We start from the raw sequence: 24,683 nt of genomic DNA on the forward strand, positions 1-24,683 counted from the left end.
ATTGGAGTTGAGCCCTGAGGAGTCGTGCACCCTATGATGTAAAAATTGTAAGTAGATACTCCCTTTGCAGATTTAACAATAATATCGCCCAATCGGCCGTTTTACTAGCCCCACGCCAACCGACCTGAAGCTCCGACGCCTGCGGCGCTAATGTTGGAGCTTCCTGGAGTTACCCCCCTCCCCCCAAGGCCCCTTCCCGGAGTGGGAGGGGGGGGGACAGGCCTACTGTAAGCCAACACACACACAATTTCATTACGATGTCACAGAGAAAATGCCTTAGGCCTAGATCTACTTTTAATAGTTTAAAAATATAAATTTTCTGTACAGTAGCAATCTCTTACTATATCTTAGGGTTTTCTGTGGATCTATTCAATCATAATTAATGTCTCTTATCTAAGGACTAAGATCTATTTGTAGTAAGCCCAGATACGTTGTTACCAGTAGCTAGCTGAACTGCGTGAGCGGCTCGATCAAGGCAAAGACCAAGGTCTATGAAACGCACAACGGAGCTGGCTGCTAGCTACACGAAGCCCTAGCGAGACCAGTAATGCATTAGCGCCCGCCTGGAAAGGGCCAGCTCCATACCGCTGTTCGATAGCGTGTGCCGCGCGTGACTGCAGCATGCACGATACCTTCACAAAAAAATAGTCTTTAAAAATAAAATCTAGTAATGTACGTCTATCTTATGATGATATTTCCCATAATTCAACAATATCTCATGTGAACAACATATACATACCGTGCAGTTCTTATGCTTGTTAACGGATGATCATTCACTTCAGAAAACTTCAACGAATTAACACAAAAATCCAACTAGTGGAGCACCGGTATTGTCTTCCACTGAACTTCCATTTATCATAAATTGGTAGTGCTGTCTAAGAACGTACAGTTACAGATAAAATACTCCCCTGATAATTGTAGTACGAATTTGCGTTATTGTGCACGGCACGCGCACATCTGTGCTCATTATTTACAATATTCTGCTCTTTATAATTAAGCCGTTTTTGAAGAAAATTATCAAAATTTCTTGCGTCTTTATCTCTCAAATCCATTAATACTATTTTAAAAGGTCCAATCGGATCCCCTCCCTTACTATTCTTCCTTGCAATTACCCCGCGCGTAGCACTACCATCTGGAACGATTCAGAGTAAGCTATCTTTTTATTCAAAATCGGCGGTGATGATCTAGGAGGGGGGCAATTTTTCAAATTGTTGAGGACCAACAACAAAAAAAGTGCTCACTACCGCCCACCCCCAGGCGCGGATCCAGGATTTTCCAATAGGGGGGGGGGGGGGGGGCCGGAAATTTAAAAATTGCGCCGACAGTTTTTTCAAGGTCATATTAAGCACCATAACGGTACAATTTTTGACATTTTCATCGGGGGGGGGGGGGGGGGGGGGCTATAGCCTCTTATCCGAAAGAGTAATTTTCTGGTTTCACAATTCGGCTATAGTGAGCGAAGCTAGCGAGCAACAATTTGAGCATTTTGTGAAAGTGTTATTTATCACCAAAATAAACGAGAAAAGATATCAAAAACTCATATTCGGGTGGCTCGCTGTCCCCTCCCCCCCCCCCCCCCATTACGCGCGAAGCGCGGAAGCTTTGACCTTTCATTAATTATTAGAGAAAGAAGACGATTTGTTGTACCATTCCCGACTCGTATTCCTTGTCTGAATTCAGTTTTCCCCCTCCCGCGCGAAGCACGGAAGCTTTGGCCTTTCATAGTTTAATGAAATTATTAGAGAAAGAACATGATTCGTTGTACCGTCATCGACTCTTTATCCTTGTCCTGAATTGAGTTCCCCCCCCCCCTCTCGCGCGAAGCGCGGAAGCTTTGACGTTTCATTAAATTATAAGGGAAAGGAGACGATTCTTTGTACCATTCTCGACTCTTAATCCTTGTCTGAATTAAGTTTTCCCTTGCCCGCGCGTAGCGCGTAAGCTTTGACGGTTCATTAAATTATTAGAAGAAGAAGACGAATCGTTTTACCATTCTCGTCTCTTAATCCTTTTCCTGAATTGAGTTTCCCCCCCCCCTCCCGCGCGAAGCGCGGAAGCTTTTACGTTTCATTAAATTATTAGAGAAAGAAGATGATTCGTTGTACCGTCATCGACTCTTTATCCTTGTCCTGAATTGACTCCCCCCTCTCCCCCCTCCCGCGCGAAGCGCGGAAGCTTTGACCTTTCATTAATTATTAGAGAAAGAAGACGATTTGTTGTACCATTCCCGACTCGTATTCCTTGTCTGAATTCAGTTTTTCCCCCTCCCGCGCGAAGCACGGAAGCTTTGGCCTTTCATAGTTTAATGAAATTATTAGAGAAAGAACATGATTCGTTGTACCGTCATCGACTCTTTATCCTTGTCCTGAATTGAGTTCCCCCCCTCTCGCGCGAAGCGCGGAAGCTTTGACGTTTCATTAAAATATAAGGGAAAGGAGACGATTCTTTGTACCATTCTCGACTCTTAATCCTTGTCTGAATTAAGTTTTCCCTTGCCCGCGCGTAGCGCGTAAGCTTTGACGGTTCATTAAATTATTAGAAGAAGAAGACGAATCGTTTTACCATTCTCGTCTCTTAATCCTTTTCCTGAATTGAGTTTCCCCCCCCCTCCCGCGCGAAGCGCGGAAGCTTTTACGTTTCATTAAATTATTAGAGAAAGAAGATGATTCGTTGTACCGTCATCGACTCTTTATCCTTGTCCTGAATTGACTCCCCCCCCCCCCCCCCCCCCCCCCCCCCCCCCCCCTCCCGCGCGAAGCGCGGAAGCTTTGACGTTTCATTAAATTATTAGAGGAAGAAGACGAATCGTTTTACAATTCTCGACTCGTATTCCTTTTCTGAATTCAGTTTTCCCCCTCCCGCGCAAAGCGCGTAAGCTTTGACCTTTTATAGTTTAGTGAAATTATTAGAGAAAGAAGATGATTCGTTGTTCCATTCTCGACTCTTAATCCTTCTCTGAATTCAGTTTTTTCCCCTCCCGCGCAAAGCGCAGAAGCTTAACGTTTCCTTAAATTACTAGAGAAAGAAGACGATTCGTTGTAACATTCTCGACTCTTAATCCTTGTTTGAATGCAGTCCCCCCCCCTCTCGCGCAAAGCGTGGAAGCTTTGCCCTTTCATTAATTATTAGAGAAAGAAGATTTGTTGTACCATTCTCGACTCTTATTACTTGACTAAATTCACCCCCCCCCCCCTCCTGCGCGAAGCACGGAAGCTTTGGCCTTTCATAGTTTAATGAAATTATTAGAGAAAGAACATGATTCGTTGTACCGTCATCGACTCTTTATCCTTGTCCTGAATTGAGTTCCCCCCTCTCGCGCGAAGCGCGGAAGCTTTGACGTTTCATTAAATTATAAGGGAAAGGAGACGATTCTTTGTACCATTCTCGACTCTTAATCCTTGTCTGAATTAAGTTTTCCCTTGCCCGCGCGTAGCGCGTAAGCTTTGACGGTTCATTAAATTATTAGAGGAAGAAGACGAATCGTTTTACCATTCTCGTCTCTTAATCCTTTTCCTGAATTGAGTTTCCCCCTGCCCCTCCCGCGCGAAGCGCGGAAGCTTTTACGTTTCATTAAATTATTAGAGAAAGAAGATGATTCGTTGTACCGTCATCGACTCTTTATCCTTGTCCTGAATTGAATCCCTCCCCCTCCCGCGCGAAAGCTTTGACATTTCATTAAATTATTAGAGGAAGAAGACGAATCGTTTTACCATTCTCGTCTCTTAATCCTTTTCCTGAATTGAGTCCCCCCCCCCCCCCCTCCCGCGCGAAGCGCGAAACCTTTGACGTTTCATTTAATTATTAGAGAAAGAAGACGAATCGTTTTACCGGCCATTCTCGACTCTTAATCCATGTCTGAATTGAGTTTCCCCCTCCCCCTCCCGAGCAAAGCGCGGAAGCTTCGACGTTTCATTTAATTATAAGGGAAAGGAGACGATTCTTTGTACCATTCTCGACTCATAATCCTTGTCTGAATTAAGTTTTCCTTTGCCCGCGCGTAACGTGTAAGCTTTGACGGTTCATTAAATTATTAGAGGAAGAAGACGAATCGTTTTACCATTCTCGTCTCTTAATCCTTGTCCTGAATTGAGTTCCCCCCCCCCCCCTCCCGCGCGAAGCGCGGAAGCTTTGACTTTTCATTAAATTATTAGAGGAAGAAGACGAATCGTTTTACCATTCTCGTCTCTTAATCCTTGTTTGAATTCAGTTTTCCTCCTCCCACGCGAAGAGCGGAAACGTTGACGTTTCCTTAAATTATTAGAGAAAGAAGATGATTCGTTTTACCATTCTCGAGTCTTAATCCTTGTTTGAATGCAGTTGCCCCCCTCCCGAGCGATGCGCGGAAGCTTTGACATTTCATTAAATTAATAGAGAAAGAAGACGATTCGTTGTACCGTTCTCGATTTGTCAGAATTTTCAAAAATGTTTCTTTGTCTGCTCCTTTTTCGTCCTATATCCTCTTACTGCCCTTACCGCCCCTGGCTACGCGCCTGCTTTAAAGGGAAAGTGAAACAATCATGATTGTGATTGCACACAATTAGGTTAGTAGAAATGAAAGGGAAAAAAGATCTATTACACCAACCATGGATAAATCACGGCCGGGAGCGTCATAGTTTTGTGTTATCGGGCAAGGGCCGGGGCGGGGCGTAGCGACCAAGCGAGATTTTGCAATGTTGAATGCTGAAATGATGCATTCTAGAAAATCCCTAAGCCCAATATATACGTTCTTTCCACTATATTTCTTTTCAGCTATATTTCTAAATTTCCTGGGAGACGTGTCCCCATATCGGGCCCAGGATTGCCGCCCCTGTCCATGATTACTACCAACATGAGTTCAAATACAAGCACAAGCGAGTCGATATGAGCTGAATCCAAATGAAGGGCAAAATAAGAGTTGTGAAGCGGCCCTACCGTTAATTTAAAATTTGACTGTTGAGTATATAACTTCTATTTAAAAGACATCCAAAATATTGTGACCTTTTCAAATTTCTCACTAAAGAGTGATGACCGCAGGGGCTGTTCTTAACGTTTAACTTTGAATCCGCGGCTCGAGATTTTATGCGGCCGGCCCGGCCCCCCTCTATGCAATAACGTTTGCCAAGCCTTCTGGAATGACCCCAAATCTCCCGATTACAGTTTTCCCATATTTGTCGTTACTGTCACTTAGCGCCATTTCATTGTCTTTCCCCCTTTCTCACCGACTTTTCTTTTCCCCACCCCCCCCCCTCCCCACCACACCAGGCGCGGATCCAGGATTTCTTAGGGGAGGGGGCTTTTTTTTTTTTTTTGCTCCCGAAAATTTGAAATTCGCGCCGGCCGAAAAGTCGCTCAGTGGGGGGGGGGGGGGGGGGGGGGGTACAGAGCACAATTTTTTTTTTTTTTTTTTTTTTTTTTTTTTTTTGCTCCCGAAAATTTGAAAAACGCGCCGGCCAAAAATTCGCTCAGTGGGGGGGGGGGGGGGGGGGGGGGGGGGGGGGGGGGGGGGGGTAGTGAGCACATTTTTTTTTTTGATCCTCAAAAAAATTTCAATTGCACAACCCCCTGAGCGCCAGGGGGGGGGGCCCAACCCCAAAAATCGTAAAAATCACGTGATTTTACATGATTTTTTCTCAGGGGGGGGGCCCGGGCCCCCGGGCCCCCCCCCCCTGGATCCGCCACTGCACACACACTCAGTGTTATCCAGGGTACGCACATGACTGTATGTTCCCTCTCTTTGAAAGCACCCCTCTATCTCCGGTGTGTAAAGTCAGTACGGGCGGATTTTTGTGTATTGCGGGCCGGACTTTGTTCGTGAAAAGTAACTCTTTATCGGGAAATTTAGGGAACACAAATGGGTCCCTCTGACCCGGAGTTGGAGGAGGGGGGGGGGGGCTTTTTCTTTATCTTCTTCTTTTTTTCCTTTCTCTTCTCCTTTCTTTTCTCTTCTCCTTTTTTTCTCCTCTTCCCTTTCTTTTTTCTCTTCTTTTCTTCCTCTTTTTTTTTTCTTCTTTATTTTGCGCTGCCAATAGGGGGGGGGGGGGCGCCGCGTCGTTTCGGCCCCCCCCTGGATCCGCCACTGCACCCCCCCCCCCCCACTGAGCGCGAAATATTGACCGCCACGATTTTCATATTTCAGCACACTCAATTTCAAATTGATTTCAATTTGGGCCCCACCCCTAAGAAATCCTGGATCCACGCCTGGGGGGGGGGGGTGGGGGGGGATGGATCATTTTCAAATTTCTTGCATGCCGCAGCCTTCCACGACATCACTGTCTGAATTAATATGCAATTTTTTCAAAAATATTTTGAGGAGAGCAACCATTATTCCTATTTGCAAAAAATGCAGTTTTAATTCTTCATGATTATAATAACCATTTGGCTTCTCAAGGTTCTACTCCAGGCATATTGTAGTAGAAGAGGAGTCAAGTCCCGACAGCTGCATGCCCATATCAAATCATGAACTTAATGCAATTATTTAGCACCTTATTTTAAAGAAATAAAACAAAACTTACAGAGATATGGAAATTCGTGATATAATAGAGGCTTTTAGATTTGCACCTGACATAAAGTGGACTGCAGGTGTTTATACGTCCTTCGAAGGCACTGGCAGTGCCTTCAAAGGACGTCACAGGCTTTAAAAGTATGTCACACAAAGCAGTCCACTATGTTACATGCTAAAAGTCCCTAATGATTGTTGAAATCAATTGGAACCAGTAACTCTGCCTTTTCAAGCTCTCAGAATTCATTGACCCCCCCCCCCTGCCTCTCTCGGTGTCTTATGTCTTCTTATTTGAGAATGACCTTATCTTTTTGGATTGAAATCAATAAATTGAATTTGAATTTATATGTCATTATTTCAGTTTCTATTAAAATCCCATTGTTTCTAGCCTTTTTTTAAAGTATTTATTATTTATCCCCATGAACCTCATTCTTTACTTCATCTATCATGCACATGTATTTCCATTTATGCAACCATTTATTTCTTTGATTTTCATTCTCCCCCCCCCCCCCCCCCCCCCCCCCCCCCCCCCTCTTTCCTCTCTCCTTTCTCACTCACCGGCTACCTGACTCAACTATTTATCTTGGAAAAGAAATGATAAACACAAACACAGAGTTCATATAGTATGTGGACCACATTCTTATAAGTAATATATATTTAATATTTTCCATAAGAGCAGAAATATGTACTGTTCTTCAAGTCTGAGACAAGAAATTAAATCATGAACGTTCAACATCCCTTCTCATAAAAATTGGGTATGATTTTTTCCACAAGCTGATAAAAACTACTAGAAAATATTATTTGATCGCATGAATGGATAATTGTCTGGAAACAGAAACAAGGGCAGACAGCAGTAAAGAAAGGAACTCAAAGTGAAATATAAGAAAGATAGAAAAAAAAAGATTTAGAAGCAAAACAGAACCTTTCCACAAAATAAAAAGAGAAAAGAAACATGTTGATTTCATTATTCATTTGGTGAAGAAAAAAACCTTACAATTCAGAAAAAAAAAATGCAGGTAAATAAAAAATAATTTTGGGTAGCCACGTCAGTTTCAATATTGCTCTTCCTAAGAGGTCTGCAATTATCATTACCCCAGCAATTACCATTTACACCTGGGTGGAAAGTGGCAAATGTGGATTATGGGGATTAAGGACATTAGTGCCGGGCTAATATTTGAACTCTAAACCCTTGGAATGAGAGTCAACTGAATGGACCACTATACCACAGCAAGTAATGCACCTTTCACAGATTTTAAAAACAATAGAAAATGGGATTGCCAAAAATTAGCATCAGAAAGATCTAGCACATGATTAATAAAAACATAATTTCTCTTTTATTTTGAAAGGAACCACTATGTTATTCACCATTCATGTGTACCTGATTTCCAGGGTCATTTGTTTCCTTTCAACGAGTATAAAAAAAGGAAACTTGTTACTAGTTTGTGTTCTTGTCTCGTATGACCCTGTCAAGATTGAATAGATTTTGCACAATATACACCATTGAGGAAACTAGTTTATACGGAATGTGTTTGAAGGCAGAAGTTCAATGGCGATCAATTGCAACTTTCCTTTTACGATGGGATCCCTGGTTTTCACCTACATTCAAAATGAGGTTTTCAATATGCACAGGATTTAATTCTCCTTTTACACACAGGAAATCCACTCCACATCCAATTTGAATGGATAGAGCTATTTGCTAACAAACTATGTTGCATTTCAACAGAGCACAGGTATGCACGGATCCGGGCTAATTCGGACCCAGGGACAACTTGGCCTGCTGCAAAAACGGTCAGTTTTTGTCATTTAACCTAACCCTAACTCTAACCCTAACCCTAAACCTGCAAAAACTGAGCACTTTGCAGCGGGGCCGTGTTGTCCCCGGGTCCGAGTTAGCCCGACTCCGTATGCACAGTGCTGGCTTCAATTCATTAGGTTTAGGTTGGTTATTTCACCCAATGGCTAAGAAAGAATGAACATGTAAATTCTTGTAGATAAGAAAACAGGATGCCTAAGATGAGTAAGTAGTTGAATCTCTCAACATAGTGTTAGACACTGATTTCACTTTAGCCACATTGTCCTCATGTTATGTGTGGAATAGATACTTCAACTTGATTTCATGAAAAACTTCTGTTAGACTTTGTCTGCCTCGATTGGTAGTGTTTGTAAGATAATGGAGCCCAAATTGTCCATGTTTCCTGGAAAAGTCCTCTTTACATACATACATAGAACCCTGTTTATCGTCCGACATTTTGGAGCATACATAGGGGTCATCTAACTTCTGTTCCGAGCAGTTCTGGATGTTCAGTCCAAAAACTGTTTCCAATTATGTCCTTGTGAATTTTCTGAACTGTTCTTCTTGTTTTGTCACTGTCTTTTCAAACTCTGTTCCTTGTCCACATAGCACCTCTTCTTCAACCTATAATAGAAAGGAAAATAAACGAATCACATTCACATGCAATCTGAAAGGATAAAGCTTTTTGCTAACAAACTATATGTATCTTGCATCAGGACAGGGCAAACTTACGCACAGAGCTGGCTTTTATTCATCAGCTTTAAGCAACGACTCAGAAAGGGTATTCATAACAATACAATGTTACAGAGATAAAGGAATATACATTTAATAATAATAATAATAATAATAATAATAGCCTAATAGTCCACTCCAAATTTTATTAACCGAAACGGAAATTCTTTTGCCCAATTGATTGTGAGCCCGGCAGCCACTGAGCAGCGCCAGTCGACGTTGCTCTATCCCTTATTGTTGAATGCCAAACAAGGTAGCAACAACTCCCATCTTTTACGTCTTTTGGTATGACACGGCCGGGGTTCGAACCCACGACCTCCCGGTTGTGAGGCGGACACTCTACTGACTGAGCCAACACTCCGGTATATGGAGGGCTATCAAGATTTTATCAAAGCAGCAAAACCAAACCAACTTATAGAGAATTTTTTCCACATTCCATGGATGGATCGAGTTCTTGTCAATGGGCACTCATCAACTATGAGCACTTGTAACGTTTGCACTTATCCCGAGAGGAGCTAACTACATACACTGTAGTACACCCTTGATCTGAATGTATTAAATGGCTATGTGGAAAAAAATAAAAATAATATTAATGGGTACTTGATTTGGAAGTGCTAATCATCGTTCAATTCAATTCATTTCAATTTATTTTGCAATATAAAAATCAAAGTATACAAAGTAACAGTAAACGTTAACTATATTTACAAAGGTAATATGCGGGGCTTTCCATGAAGGTGCGAAAACCTGTGTAGTTAGATCGCCCATTACAGATAATTTCTGTCATATATGACACTCCTGGCTCTCCAGTATGATAGGATATTATTTGAATGCTTTCAAGGCAAATACATCACCTTTTCCAAAGCTAACACCCAGTTCTGAACATATTTTCCTAGATGAACAATATTGGAACAATTTTGAATATCATATTGTAGCATTCGTAATTCATACCGTGTTCCACGTGAGTGTGGTTCCTTTCCGGAATACTTCAGGTTCAGCGTTGTAATTGATGTCAAACTGGGAGAAGAGGAGCTCATTCTTGTCACCCGAAACAGTCCCCTTCAATACAAACAGAAAATGTTACTATGGTAACGAAGAGAGCATCCTAAATACACCAATACAATATCAAAATGTCTTAATAGTAATACCAGTAATTTCTTTATCACAGTAATATTACATTTCAATAGTTTTTGCTACCAATGATTTATCAGGTTGGAGTCTAGGTGAAAATGCATGTCATACCATATTCAACAGTTTAAAGGCATAGTTTAACAATGTTAAATCTAAGATGCACGGCCCTACTAGTTATCAGTGTATGTCATTATGGTATAATATTGAAGCCCTAAAAGAATCGCGCTTCAAAATGATGAAGAATTGCCTCAAAAAAGTAAAAATCTTTGAGTGACTGGTTTTACCATACTCGTTTTCCCCAATAGACTGTAGTGTTATGAAAACCGTTTGGCAAACAGTTTTCAAAATTTGTAATTACAATCATAAATATCTTAATAATCAGACAGGCGATCGGCTTGTAAAAGTCACAGGGTTCCTGACTGTCCTAAAGGTTTATAATTATCATTGCAGCATGAGCTAAATCCAGGATTTTGTTTCAGAATCTGAAACAAAGTTACCGGATCCCTTTAAAGGGAGACTTTAAAAGAAGAACATATCAAAAGACGGGACAGGACAATGCCTTTGGAACGTGAAGCAACTCTATGCATATTCTGGATATGCCTGTAATTTCAAGCACCTTTTCCGATAAGTCTAATCTGTTATCGAATTCGCCTTAAAAAAAATCAAGATACTGCATTATTCTATCCCAACAGTGTGCTTCATAGCTTAACAACTATGTTGCTTTGAACAACCTCAGCATCTAGACAGGAAAATTTGTGTATTACAATAAATGGCATCCACACTAACCTTAAGTCTCTCTTCTGCCTCTTTAGGTGAGCAGTTTCCTCGCTGAATGAGAGTCCAGAAACATGTATTGTACAGATTGTTGATGTGACCTGAAATATTAAAGATAGCAACAATTAGGTTACCACCATCTTTTGTGAGTAACTATGCTAATCATCATCAGTTAGTAGATGTAGATGTCTTTAACTTACATAAAAGATATCAATACAGATAACATAAGTTTAAATGTTCACAGACTTATTACCTAAAATAGCAAGAAGTAACACTAACAGTAAAATTAACCATGTCTGAACTTCATAGAAATACTGCTCAAGAAGAATGATTCTTGCACAGGTGAGTTTTACATACACTTGATCCTTTGGGAAATTGAATCAGAAAAAAAACACACATAAAACAAGAAATGTCATCTTTGTAGATTAGTTGACCATAGAAGAAAGGTGTCCTACAAGGCCGGTTTGATCATTGTAGTAACATTTTTTTGAATAACTATAAGAAACTTTCTGACATCACTGCGAGAATAATTTCGTTTTTGGAAGACAAATACATGAAACATAATCACATATTCCACAATACAAAAATAAATGAAGAATGCCATGTACATAATTGGTACATGTCACAATCTCACACAAAAATTTGACAAGGGTTACAAAAATGAAGGAAAACATAGTATCTTTTAAGTGTGAATGAGGATTTCCACTTACAATCTGCTTGTCTCCAGCTGAGGTAGTCTCTAAGGTTCTTGTTTGATGGGTAGAGGACGCACCGACCATCAAACGCTGGAGGATACTGGAGAGGCATATCAGGGAAGAACTTGGGCCATAAGAAGACAAACGATGATGCAAACAGGGATGATACTGTAGTAGCTAGCTTGCTGGATGGAGGTACAATAAACAAGAAAACAAAGGTTGCCTTCTGATAAAGATAGTTCAAAAATTTAAATTAAAGCAATGATTATTAGATAATTTGAAGGAATAAAATGTAGAATTATATTTCATTCCAATAAATTCAAAATTCAAAATTCAAAATATTTATTTTCACCATAACAGTCAGTAATTTACATCAGATTCTTATGTTGTAATTTCCAATACACTGCTTTTGGCAATTTGACTTTTAATCCACAATATATTTATTTAATTATTGAAATTATACTTCCTCAAATATTCAAAAATACAGTAATTCAGTAATACCTTTTTAACATAAATGCTTTGAGGTAAAGCTGATAAAAAAAAAACTTCTATTCCCACTTTCAAGGTTTCATTCAGCACAAATTCTATCTCATTTGCCAATATATGCCACTACAAGTGTACTTTATCAACAGCTACCAGTACCTGGCTCTGCGCCCATACTGAGTAGTATCCTTCTTCATGACAAAGCTGTACTCATCACTCTGACCATATGCTAAGATGATGTCCTTGAACTCGGTCATTACACTAGTAGCAGCTTCCGACATCAGCGAAAGACCTCTCAGGTCGTTGGGTTTCTCAAAGCCATGAATATCTGAAAACCTTTAAAAATGACAAGTAAATCATGAACGGTTCAGGTAAAAATGAAGGACTCTGATTAAATTTTATTCTATTGTTGTTGTTGTTGTTTGGTATTATCGGCGTTTCATTCTTTTTTAGAATATTTACATAACACTGTACCTATTTATATGTACTGGTATACAGTAAACGTGTTTGTTTGTTTGTTGGTTTGTTTGTTTTGTTTTTTTTGTTTTTTGGGGGGTTCTATCAAATTTTATTTCTTAAAAACTGTAACATTTAATTTTGTTAACTACTCTAGACTTTTTCATATTGAACATTCACTTAACTAATCTTGAAATTCTTCTGGAATAACTTTATCAATTGAAGAAAAGAAAAATTGAACAAAATGAATTTTTGCAGGTGTGTAAAATCGACCTACCCTCATCTTGAGAATTTACTTAAATTTCTTTCATATTGGATGCATAAAAAGGTGCCAATTGATATGTAACTTGTCTCAACGATGGCATGCGCAGTTGTATGTGTTAAAAGTACACCTCCTAGACCTGAAGACCTACTTGTGGAAGTTCTTTCATCTATTCTGATGACGATCCAAGAATTTGGTAGAAGTTTGTCTTGGGTCTCAATTGACGAACATACTCAAACTTGCTCTTCGCCATGTCACTGTCTGTTGAGCACTATAAGAAGAGATGTGTGCGTCACAAACCTGGGAGATAAAGATATATTATTGCAGACCAAAAAATTGTCTTTCACAGAAAATGTTGTGAATTTTCCTAACATAGACATAGACCTAGATCTAGGTCTAGACTATCTTTAATTTTAAAATGGTAAAAAAGAAACACTTTATTTTTTCAAAAATCTTTTTGATAAATCCATGTCTCCCAAATAAAACATTTCACCAGCTCTTTTTGTTTGACTTTCATGTACTAGACATAGAGTCTAGATTAGTTTACAATCTAAAATTCAAATCAAAATCTCACCCCCCCCCCCCCCCTAACTCCAGGAAGCTCCGACGCAGATGCCGAAGGCGTCGGAGCTTCAGGTGGTGCATCAAAAAACATTCAAACAGCGTGTTGGGTGACATTATCTCAAAATATTCAAAGGGAGTAATTACAATTTTGACTTACTAGGTTGCTCGACTTCTCTGGGCATCTACAGTATCTGGCAACTTGAAATTATAACTTGGACAAGTCTTCGATGGGAAAAAGGGGGTGATTCTTCGTCCTACCCTGACGATTCTTCCATGTTGTATCGTCGATTCGACCGGCTAAGAGAAAGTATGCATGCATACTTTCTCTTCGCCGGTTGCCAGATAGATGCCCAGAGGAGTCGAGCAACCTAGTAAGTCAAAATTGAAATTACTCCCTTTGCATATTTTGAGATGTGGCTGAACCCGCTGTTTGAATGTTTTTCGATGCACCACCTGAAGCTCAGCATCAGAGCTTCCATGGAGTTACCCCCCCCCCCCCCACCACACACACAGACATTTATATTGGCAAGGTGCAAATATAGTACTATACTACTACACTGGTCCAGGGCAGTCTATGGCAAACTCATTTATTATCACTTTACATGTTCTCTTTTATTTCCTTCATTTCCTCCAAACTCGCACACGTACACTGCCTGACTACTGGTAAACTAATCTGCACATCGCCGGTACTCACCACCTACACCTAGCACCTCCTCCTTCCTGTTTTTCAAAAAAACAGGACGCTAAATTTAAGTGTAATAGACTAACATGTTTTGTGTTTTTTTGCCTTATTATTCGCAAGGTGCAAATCTGGTCCAGGTCGGATATGGCAAACTCATTTATTATCACTTTACATGTTCTCTTTTATTTCCTTCATTTCCCCAAACTCGTGCTCGCACACGGACACTGCATGGTGGCATGGTACTGCTGGTGGTAAACTAATCTGCACATCGCCGGTACTCACCACTTTGCGCTCGTTCTTGCGACGCCTGAAGCTCCGGGGTCGAATAACGCCACGGCCTGGACCTGGTACTTGGTAGTCGAATATCAGCGAGAAAAGATGAGAGGCAAGGGCGCTCAGTCAGCTCTTTCTTTGTCATTCATATATAAACGGTATTGAAAATCACTTCATCATGTTGCGTTCTTTATGACAGTTAATTGGTGGGGAATTCCACTAAAATTCGAGAAGCAAATGAAAGATACTATTCCCTCACGATTTCGACATTAGAAAGGTAGCTTTGAAGCGTTGACATAAATGGCAAAACTATAAACTGTAGCGTACATGGTGTTGGATGCATAATGGGGGTGTTGCTAGGGCAATTACAGTACTCGAGACCCCTCTTATTACAATGTAATTGTAATTTCCTGCATGTATTCAGGCGCGTACGCAGCGGAAGGGGGGGGGGTGGGGTTAAACCCCTCCCTCCCTCAAATTTGTTTATGTGTGTAATTTTTTATAACCCGCCCCCCCTTAATTTTTTTTTAAATTAAAAAAACGATGACATTTCCAGGCCCCCCCCCCAAAAAAAAATTGCTCTTACCCCCCCCCCCCCTCTCGCTCCGCTTATTCAGCGGGTGGCTGAGTCCTTGCGAAATTTACGCCACTGCATGTATTAATAAACATTAGATTACACTAATGTAATCACCAAACACTCAAATTGAATATGAAGTATATAAACGCCGACATCTAACATCAAAAAGAATTTACAACTGCATGTTTTGTAAAATCATGCCAGAGTATATTAATAATGCAAAATAAGAAATTTCGTTTTTTTTACCAGATTTGGTTAGGAACTTATACATTGAATTATGTGCACCCTCTGGACCATGTAACTTCCAAGGTTCGTTTCTCTTTGTACTAACAAAACAAAAACAGTGATTTATCTACTTCAGTGCAACCTAGGAATACAGGCTAGTCTTCAATCCATGAAATATTCACAACCACCTCCCCCTTCCCATAATGATGTCTCCCACCATACTGGACAAAGCCCAGATATAAGCATTAAAAAACACCCCATCTCAATCAAGCACTACAAGATATAAGACATAACAAGGACAATTTTGATTGTTGTTCAGATTATCTGACTCATCTCATTCCCATTCTTCCTTCTTTTTAATTCCTTTTTAATTTCTCTCACTCTCTCTCCACTTTACTCTTACTCCGTCTCAATCTCTGTCTTTTACTGCCCAATGCCCATCTCTTTCACCCGTCATCTTTCTTTCACTACCCTTCTGTCTCTGATACTAGGTTTGTTATAATAGAGACAGAAAAATGAGAACAGGCCAGTGATATTTTGAGCAAAATCCAATTAAAAATAAAAAGATTGAAAAGTTTTGAAGTTGTGATCAATCAAACACAAACTGGCAACTCAGTGACATCTCTTTCGAGATCTCCTCCCATTTACTATACTGTACTAAAAACTATTAAAAAAAAAAATAATCAGAATTTCTATCTTTTCCCCTAAGAAAATGTTCAATCATTCATGCACCCGTAATATAATTATTGCAAATACATGAATGGTTTTATAAACTCAGTGTTGGCAATTTGTGTTTCACCGATAACAAATTTAAAAATTCATAACTTTTGTTCATTTCTAATTGGATATTGCTCAAACTTTCACTAATTTGTTTCTCTTGTTTTGCTGATTATTATCAGGGTGAAATACTCCTTAAAGGTAAAGACCAGTTATGGTCATGCGATTGCATTGTGAAAGAAACGTTGTGGAATCGATCAGAAAAGGTTGATCATCTAGCATCTAGCATCTGCAAGGTTCTGGAATCCTCAAAATGATAAGAAATTTGGCCCATTCTTCGTAAAGTTACAAGCACTATACACAGAAAGATGTATATGGGACTACCCTATATCTCTCACAGACCATGAGAGAAACAAATTTACCAAATATATGAATTAGTAGGCGGTTTCCCGGCAAATTTTTTATCATCATGTATTAGTCAAAACATATTCTTTCACATGATTGGTAATGAGAGCTTCCATTTCATTTTTTGAAATTGGGGCGTACGGTTTCCAATACTGGTCTTTACCTTTAAATCAGATTTAAGATAACAGACACACTGTGCAAACGACGTGTGGTGAGAAGAAAATTTAAAAAAAGAAAGAATAAACACGATGCAACACATTCACTGGAAAAAACAAATATTTACTCGCATAACCTCATACATGTACATATGCAGATTTCCATTACAAGAATCTGTATATGCAGGGCAATACATTTCTAAGTTGGAAATAATAATGATATTGTATAAAAAAGGAAAAAGGAAAAATAAAATAAAAACATGTCATAGACTGTACACGTAAAGAAACATGAAAATTAACAGTTTTATACAATGGCAAAACATTCTTAAGGACCCACCTATTGTTTGTCTATAAATCTTTTCTTTTTTGAAGATATAAAATTATTTTAGCTAGAGAGATCAAAGAGACTAAAGAGACTGCTTAGAATTGCAAAACTGAAGGAGCAATATCTTTATCAAAACCAATACAGGTAGCATTTACATGAACTTGACATTCAGCACAATTGTATACTATACAATATAAAAAACGACTCCGTTGTACTCCAATCTCAGTACGGATAAAAGTCTGTAAATTCAGATTTTCGGCTGAGTATGGAATATGACTGTGTGTGGGCAACAGTAAATTTTATAGCTTTGAGATTTGAGCAACCCATTTTATGATACAGCTTACAGTACATAAAATTTGAGGGAGGGAACTTAACTCCTCTTTCTGTAAGAAAGCCTGACTTGTCCCCTGCAAGTTCTAGCCACACGCTTATCATAGTTCTTTATCTACACAGTGTTCGATAGCAGTCAATGTATAGGGTTAGGGATAACTTTACTTGGGACCAACAATTGTTTGACCAATTAATGACAAGATATACTCATTAAGGTCTTCAGCTCGTTAGAGATTAGAATAGCTACGGTATGTAAATGTGTAGAGTATCTTCAAATTTCTTATACTGTACAACAGCTTATAAAATATCAGGTAACATTCATGAATATGAATATCAGTCTATTTTGTGTGTATAGCGCTTAGAGACTTTGGTGGTAAGCGCTTTATAAGTAACGTTTTTATTATTATTTATTATTATTATGATTCAAAAATCAATACAGAGTCACTCTCATAACATTTGCACATTAGTTGGCACATGCTTCAAGAGAGGTCTGCAGGGTCTTCATTGCATCACACTTTATTCACTTTGCTAAGTAAAAAATTAACTACTAAACATAGTCCACATATTAGACATTAAACAAAAAAAACTGTCTAAACAATTCTAGTTCAGAAAGGACTGATTACAATTTATATAGTATCATGTAGAAAATTACTGGGTTAAACTGTCGAGCCGAATTGCTTGATTGAAAGTGATAGAAAAAATGGGAACACCATGGGAGCTTTTATTTTGTGGTGTGAAAACTGTACCAACCAAATTCCACAACTTTCAGACCAATAATCTGAAACGGAAATACTTTGTCCCTTCCTACAAATTTAATTTAATGTAATTTACCTTTCTTTTTCTATTTTAATGGGCTGGTTTAAGAGGCAGAGACCAGCCCTGCCGTTTTCAAACCATAGTGATTTCTTGCTCTGCTCTACTTCTTTTCTTTTATGAATAAATAAAAGGAACAAAGAACATGTGCTTTAATAAATCACATACTCTAGACAATGACATCAGGGAATTGCGGAGATATAACAGTGACTGCAAGAGTATACAACTATATTTACAGTGGTACATTCTTAAGACAGGATCAGGATATCACACGGGGTACCTTGCCACCGATCGGGAGTATCGGTCATCCAGAATACTTGTTCAAGATTAAGACCGACAGGTCAACGACTTGAAGTAAAAATCCTAATAGAAGAGACTTTCCTCTGCACAAAAATGTTTGATGTTCTTTGAGCAATCCCAAGTGAACGGTAGTCCTGCAGAGGCCAGTAAGTATCCCACATCTCTGAAGGCTACATGCACTGTTTGTGCAAATATGACAAGTCTCTTGCGAGTGAGTTGGGATGTAGTGAACCTGGGTACTCCTTCACCACTCACTTTTAAATGATTGAGTTCATGAGAAATTCTAAGCGATGAAATCTAGAGGTCTGTTGAAGCCTCCTCTCCTGTTCATGTATTGCCTGTAACAAAGACAAAATAAATAAACAAAGTCAATAGTAACACAAAATGTTTGAAAATAAGACTGTAATTTCCTATCTCTTGCAAATTTCTGCACATCTGACAGTTACTTGCATCATCGGTTATCCTGGCCATTCTGTGCCTTTGTTTTGTTTTATGATAACAGTCCTCATGACCACTCATATGTCAAGTACAGGTATACAATAAAAATATGAGAATATAAATATTACCTGATTTTGCAAAGGCAGATGACACTGTCCATTGCTTGAATAATAATCATAGCAGAAACAAAAGAAATGCAAGGGAAAGTACAGTCACTACAATGCTTACCTATACTTCCTCTTGGTTTGTATATTAGCAGCAAATGCATTATTTGCTCCATCCACACGTTTACCCTGTGTAAAGCAAAATAAACACAATCTGGTAGTATGTGTATGTATCTAATCAATTATTTACTAACATATAAAACTATAAACATAGAAAATTTATACGACTTGGCAATGTTTAGAGCTATTATAAACAACATTCATGTTTCTTCATTTCACATACATGACTTGCCATTGGGAAAGAGTACCTAGTCGTTAAATAAGACAATCAGCATTGCCAATTTGAAAGATAACAGTTGATTACTTCGACTTGACCAGACAAAATGGATAAGCTCTGGCAAGTCAAAGGTATTTTTTCCCATACATTACCAACTATATCAAAGATTTTAATATTTCTAATAATTGTATGTACTGTAGGTTAAATCAAAGGTTACATCAAGGATGGTGACACTTTCCATGATAAGTACCATTTACTCAGTATTCCATGATATTTGTTCACCCCTGGCTTAGTAGTTAAGTGTCTCCTTTAATAGTGACGTTTTTGCATTATCTTTTGATCCAGAATGCTAGGGTTTTTACATTTTACATGAGTAGAGAGGAAAGATCACAGAAAATTCTGAGTTTATTTTCAATGCAGCACGTTGCGCCGTTCTTGATTAAGAGTAATTAAATTGTAACTAATCATTAATGAAGTCTCTAAATTGGCAATGCAATTATAACATCACTATTTTTATATACAAATTGGCACAAAAAGAATTTTGGGTTAAATTTTGCAATATTCTTCACATTGCTTCATTCAATAAACATTATATATTTCAAAGTTTGAAAGTGTGAAAAATAAGATTAATTGTTGCCATTTTGAGGAGGGAAAACTAATGAATTTAGAAAATTAGAAATCTCTGAACTGCTATGGCTTAAAAGCTTAATGGACACAAAAGACAAGCATAAACTTTCCCATTTGTGTACTAACATGTTGACTCACCTTGGTTGTATCAAAGGCAGCAAAACCCATCACCTTCATCATCTCAATCTCATCCTCTGTCATGTCCTCCAACTGTTTCTCTAAATTCACATACAAGACACAAAACATGATGAGGTTTTAGGTTCAAGGTTATCTTGGGGTCTGACAGAGACAAACAGGAGTGGTCACAAATCAAATGTAACTTGAATTTCATGTTCAGCACTACGATTTAAGTGATATCTGCCAAACAATTTTAGGTGTGGTAAATGTAAGCTAAGCAATATGTAATAAATTGAGGAAATCAAGCTTATCATCCTATCATATTATGGTCTCGTATGTTCAAATGAGAGTTGTGCTTTTCAGTGTAAGCAAAAGCATTTTCCAGTAAACTTTTTTGGGATAAATTTTAAAAAAATATATTTTGCAGGTCCAAACAACCCATATATTGCACAATAAACAATTTGAATTTAATTCAAGCCAGTCTCAAAAATGCAATTTCATTACCAAAACTTAAACTCAAAATAAGTTTAAACATGTAGAATGTTGGATAATATATATACATAGACTTCCAAATGAGAAAAACACCCAGAGATAAGGAAGTTAGAGGATTACATATATAAGTGTATGAAAACTTAGTTTGAATGAAAACAATGAAGGATAACATGGGATGCTTCTACCAGAAATCATTTTCTTCCACTGAAGTTTGCAGAGGTTTGACAGTGCAGAGTCACTTTTATCTTTATCTACCAATAAGTACGGACGATATTGCATTTAGTTTACCATCAATTTCTGGCATTTCTGCTTCCTGCTTTCCTCCACTAGGCCCGGGCTTTTCTGGAGTTCTGCAGAAGTAAATTCAAATAAACGATATTGAATCAATAAACTGAAGTCATTGGTACAAGGTGATTTTGATAACACTTTTAAAGACCCTGGTGCTCAGTCAACCGTAGCAGAAATATTATGAATAGGGTATTACTGGACAGAAATCAAATTACTCTTCATCATGAAATAGCTTTCAAAGTCATATTGGTTATGACTTTTTGATTAGGAGCTACCAAAGTTGGGTACACTTTATTTTGATGCACACTATACATGTATATATATTAAAACTTTAACACCAACTCATGGATGGCATCTCAAAGTTCTTTGTATCCAGTGGAAAAGGCGCTACATAAATCGCAACTACAGGCATTAATCTAATTATAATATGTACATCATTAGAATCATATTAGGGTTGGGAAGGCAATCATTGAACCAGTTTGAATGAAGATTCATATAACCAAACATTTGGAACGTTCAATTAAAATCATGTAACAACAAGGTGCAGACTTTGAAATTGTAATGAACACCAAGAAACTTTACTACGGCTTACCATCACATTGAATTCATGCTTTTAATTTAGTACAGCAATTGTGTGAATTAGAGAAGAATTAACTGCACAAATCCATTTCCCCTTTTAAATACATCATCCTCATTTGGGAATTCAAACTTTTATTTAACTTCAGATTACCAACACAAATAGACCCTCACATTGTATTCCATTTTTTTCTTCAAATGTTCTGACAGAATTTAATCTGTGAGATATTCATAATAAAGCAAAACCAGCATTTGAAGAATAAAGCAATTGAGGATGAAAGACGTACTCGCTTCTCCTTCTCCTCCTTGGTGATGGAGTGCGGGACCTTCTCCTCCGAGGTGATCTGGATCTTGACCTAGAGGATGTGGAATATGGAAAGCACTGTCAATCTCAAAATCAATGAAAACTGAACAATTAACTATCACCCGATACAGGATACGGAAACTGTCACAGTTACAAGTTATTTTACATGTATAGAACTAGAGTGACGTCAAATAGCTGATATCTCTAGATATCTCTGCATATTCTCAACAAACATTTGTCTTATTCGCAACATTAACCTTATCTAAAAAGAGAGGTACTTTGTCTCTGGAAGAAAGGTTCAAAAATGAAAAAAAAACCAAAATGTAAACCAATTAGAACCTTACCTTGATCTCCTAAACCTCCGTACAGGTGATCTGGATCTGGAGTGAGAACGACGTCTCTCTGTTAAAAACAAAGACATTCATGAAATTACAAAAACATTTAGGCGCCACAGATTTATTCAACTGGCATTCGGAACGCATTCGGAATGCCCGTAGAATGCCCCATTCAGAATCCATTGTTCTGTTAATCCGCATTCCAGAATATTGCTAGAGTGCGGTACTTAACGACTTGTTACATCCGGAATAGTGTCATCATGGTCGCATTTTTGGTGCATTCTAGAATGCTCCGTGAATGGGCCATCCAAACAAAAGCGAGATCGGCAACGACTACCTTCTTGATATTGCGTGCCGGAATGGTTTTGATATAGAATGCACTATAAGAATTGATAGAAATCAAAAGATATTTAATTGGTTTCGCTTCTGTCTCTCCTGCGATCGTTCGCTCTTTGCATTTCTCAAGCGCAGGTGATAATGGACTTACTTTTGTTTCTTTATTTCTTTCCGACGGCTTAATTTTTGTCATAAACTCCGGTAACATCAGCGATATTTAATTGTTTTCGCTTCTCTCTTTCTCTCACTTTTTATTTCTCAAGCATTGGTGATATTGTAATTGATCTAGAGTAAGAGCGACGTCTCTCTGTTAAAAACAAAGACATTCATGAAATTAAAAAAGCACTTACATGTACCAAACCAAATGGCAATTAAATCTACCATAGCACTCAATATCAAGCTCTGTATCGTATACATCCACTTTTCCTTGTTTGTATTTTTTCTTCAATTTGCCTCTTCTGGTATGTAAATGTAACAATGACCTCTATTGACCTCTTTTTACAAACAATACATTTCCTCAATACAAGACTGACAGTAAATGCAGAGGCTAACCTCCACAAAAAAATTAACCTGCATGTGCAAAATACATGGAACTCCTCACCTCTACCACTTTATGAACTAAAATAATAAACGACAACGTGTCGTCTTGAGTGTGAGTGTTTGAGTTTGAAGTTTCTTATCCACACAAAAATTACATCAATATAACAATCAAATGTGAATGTTTAACATTGAAAGGATAAATGGGACCAGAAAATAGCATTTATATAAATATACACAATAAAATAAAAATTGAGCTAATTCCATGTTTTTAATGAATTCCAGATGTAGACAAGCAATCAGATGGTGAGCTGGCATTTCTTCTATAAAAGTTAATCAGTTATGAGTAGACTACTCTAACAAGTCACTGTTGTTGTTGTTGTTTTTTTTTGGTGGGGGCTACGGTAGTCTTTTTTTAAAGGTACACTGTATAATGTACACAAACTGAAATGATCATGGTCATTTGGTCATAAACCTTAAACTGAACGATTTTAATACAGGTTTTTCTGGTTTAGTAATACTGTAGTAATAATGTAGAGTCTTTGTGCTGAGAGTCTCACTGACACAGGAGAACTCATAGGTCCGAATTCACAAAGGAGGTTTGTCGACAAACTAAGGTTTATGTACGTCATATGACGCGTTTTGACACATTTTTGTGTCAAAACCCGTCGTATGATGCACGCAAAAAGACGAGCCTCCTTTGTGAATTCGGGCCTGTATGTTTACAAAGCACATGAGTCAGTGTATGCACAAGTACTGCTCATTTACCTGTGAATCTCCTGCGCTTATCTAGGTCTCTATCTCGATCTCTGGGTGAAAGTGACCTTGAACGTCTCCTCTCTACGGTGAAAATAAACAAGTGTATTATTTCATAAACAGTAATTAATGTTAAAGTTGGCAAGCACAAATACATAAACGCTCAGGGGCGGGGGTACATGTAGGTGGGATGATGCGAGGGATGTGGCGCACTTAGTATAAGGTACAGCAAACAAGTAGGCTCAGCCTCAGATGTCTGGAAACCAAGGAAATTTCCACCAACGAAACTTGTAAGTACCATTCGTTAAGTATTTGTGATGAATGATGGGTTCTAGCACTCCAGCAAAGCATATAGAGTCAATGCTAAAGCGTATTGACCTCTAGCACTGCATACATGCTGTGAGGCAGGGACCTAGAAGTCTATACACAAATATACACACCACACAATATCGCATAGACTGTACACAATCATGTCGAGGCAGCTGTAAGCAAAGTTTGACACTAGACTTACAATTTGATTTTATAAATTATTCTTTTTAACATCAGTAAGTTAAAACAAATATATTTTACTGCTATTTAGGTGTCATTGATTGTCACTAGACCTAGAGTACCGATTTTGAGTGAAATCAGTTGAGTTTTGTACAGTGGTGTTTGAAATGTTGAGAATCAAAAGCACAGCTTTTACTACACAGTCAGGATAGTGATGCTCCTATGTGTGGGTGTTAGGCCTAGGCCTATCCGATTTAATTAATCAAGAGTCCATTTATTAAATTTAAAAGTATTCGTACTGCAGCAGTCTGTTAAATATGTAACGTTAATGTAGGTCTACTGCCTACTGGTGGTCAGTGTTGTGTGTTTTACTACACAGCCAGGATAGTGATGCTCCTATGTGTGTCATACAGCAGGTTTTACAAAATATTGCATGAATGTACTGCAGTACACTCGGCCTCGGCCGGTCTAGCGAAGCGAAGGCCACATATGCACGGGGAGTTCGGGCCGGGGAAGTGAGCTGGTAAGCTCAGGTAGCGCTGCCTAATGTAGGCCGTAGAGTCGACGTGTTTTTCCTGGAGCTGGAGTTGTCCTAAAAAAAGAAAGAAAACTATCAACAGTAGGACAATCCATGTAATGGGGTGTCAGAATCTTACCTCTTCTCTTAGGTGATCTGGACCTACTTCTACCCATAATGTCAGTGACTACGGTGCTTCAGAAAGAGTGAATTTCTTGACTAGATCGAGTAACAATGCACGTACAGCTAGCTTTGAGTTTCAGA

General features: G+C 38.5%; 3 protein-coding genes across 3 annotated transcripts in view; all 3 read right to left on the reverse strand.

Annotated features, from left to right (window-relative positions):
* The window catches only part of LOC585988 (glycerol-3-phosphate acyltransferase 1, mitochondrial), a 51,459-nt gene extending 50,588 nt beyond the window's left edge, over window positions 1-871 (reverse strand). Inside the window, exon 1 of the mRNA XM_030986211.1 lies at window positions 740-871. The gene's annotated coding sequence lies outside the window, so the exon portion shown is untranslated. The remainder of the gene's footprint in view (window positions 1-739) is intronic.
* A 7,798-nt stretch (window positions 872-8,669) lies between these two features.
* On the reverse strand, window positions 8,670-13,099 carry LOC587315 (probable tRNA(His) guanylyltransferase). Its single transcript, XM_030986213.1, is given in 8 exon segments — window positions 8,670-8,894; window positions 9,951-10,058; window positions 10,917-11,005; window positions 11,615-11,784; window positions 12,242-12,418; window positions 12,952-12,967; window positions 12,970-13,020; window positions 13,023-13,099. Coding segments are annotated over 8 exon segments (735 nt in total). The 5' UTR covers window positions 13,054-13,099; the 3' UTR covers window positions 8,670-8,801.
* A 3,402-nt stretch (window positions 13,100-16,501) lies between these two features.
* On the reverse strand, window positions 16,502-24,683 carry LOC587337 (U4/U6.U5 small nuclear ribonucleoprotein 27 kDa protein). Its single transcript, XM_787069.5, has 8 exons — window positions 24,559-24,683; window positions 23,426-23,497; window positions 21,794-21,851; window positions 21,433-21,501; window positions 20,570-20,631; window positions 19,811-19,890; window positions 18,833-18,897; window positions 16,502-18,504 (listed from the first exon to the last, which is right to left on the reverse strand). Exons 1-8 carry the CDS (start codon window positions 24,593-24,595, stop codon window positions 18,450-18,452), a joined length of 498 nt encoding a protein of 165 aa, XP_792162.1. The 5' UTR covers window positions 24,596-24,683; the 3' UTR covers window positions 16,502-18,449.

The sequence above is a fragment of the Strongylocentrotus purpuratus genome, unplaced genomic scaffold, assembly GCF_000002235.5.
Source record: "Strongylocentrotus purpuratus isolate Spur 01 unplaced genomic scaffold, Spur_5.0 spur5_scaffold_15, whole genome shotgun sequence".
NCBI classification, from domain to species: domain Eukaryota; kingdom Metazoa; phylum Echinodermata; class Echinoidea; order Camarodonta; family Strongylocentrotidae; genus Strongylocentrotus; species Strongylocentrotus purpuratus.

Coding starts and splice junctions, on each gene's coding strand:
- LOC587337 (XM_787069.5), bottom strand. CDS start 24,595: ATGGGTAGAAGTAGGTCCAGATCACCTAAGAGAAGAG. Junction 20,632..21,432: donor AGGAGGAGAAGGAGAAGCGA/GTACGTCTTTCA, acceptor TTACTTCTGCAG/AACTCCAGAAAAGCCCGGGC. Junction 18,505..18,832: donor CAAACCAAGAGGAAGTATAG/GTAAGCATTGTA, acceptor TCTTTGTTACAG/GCAATACATGAACAGGAGAG.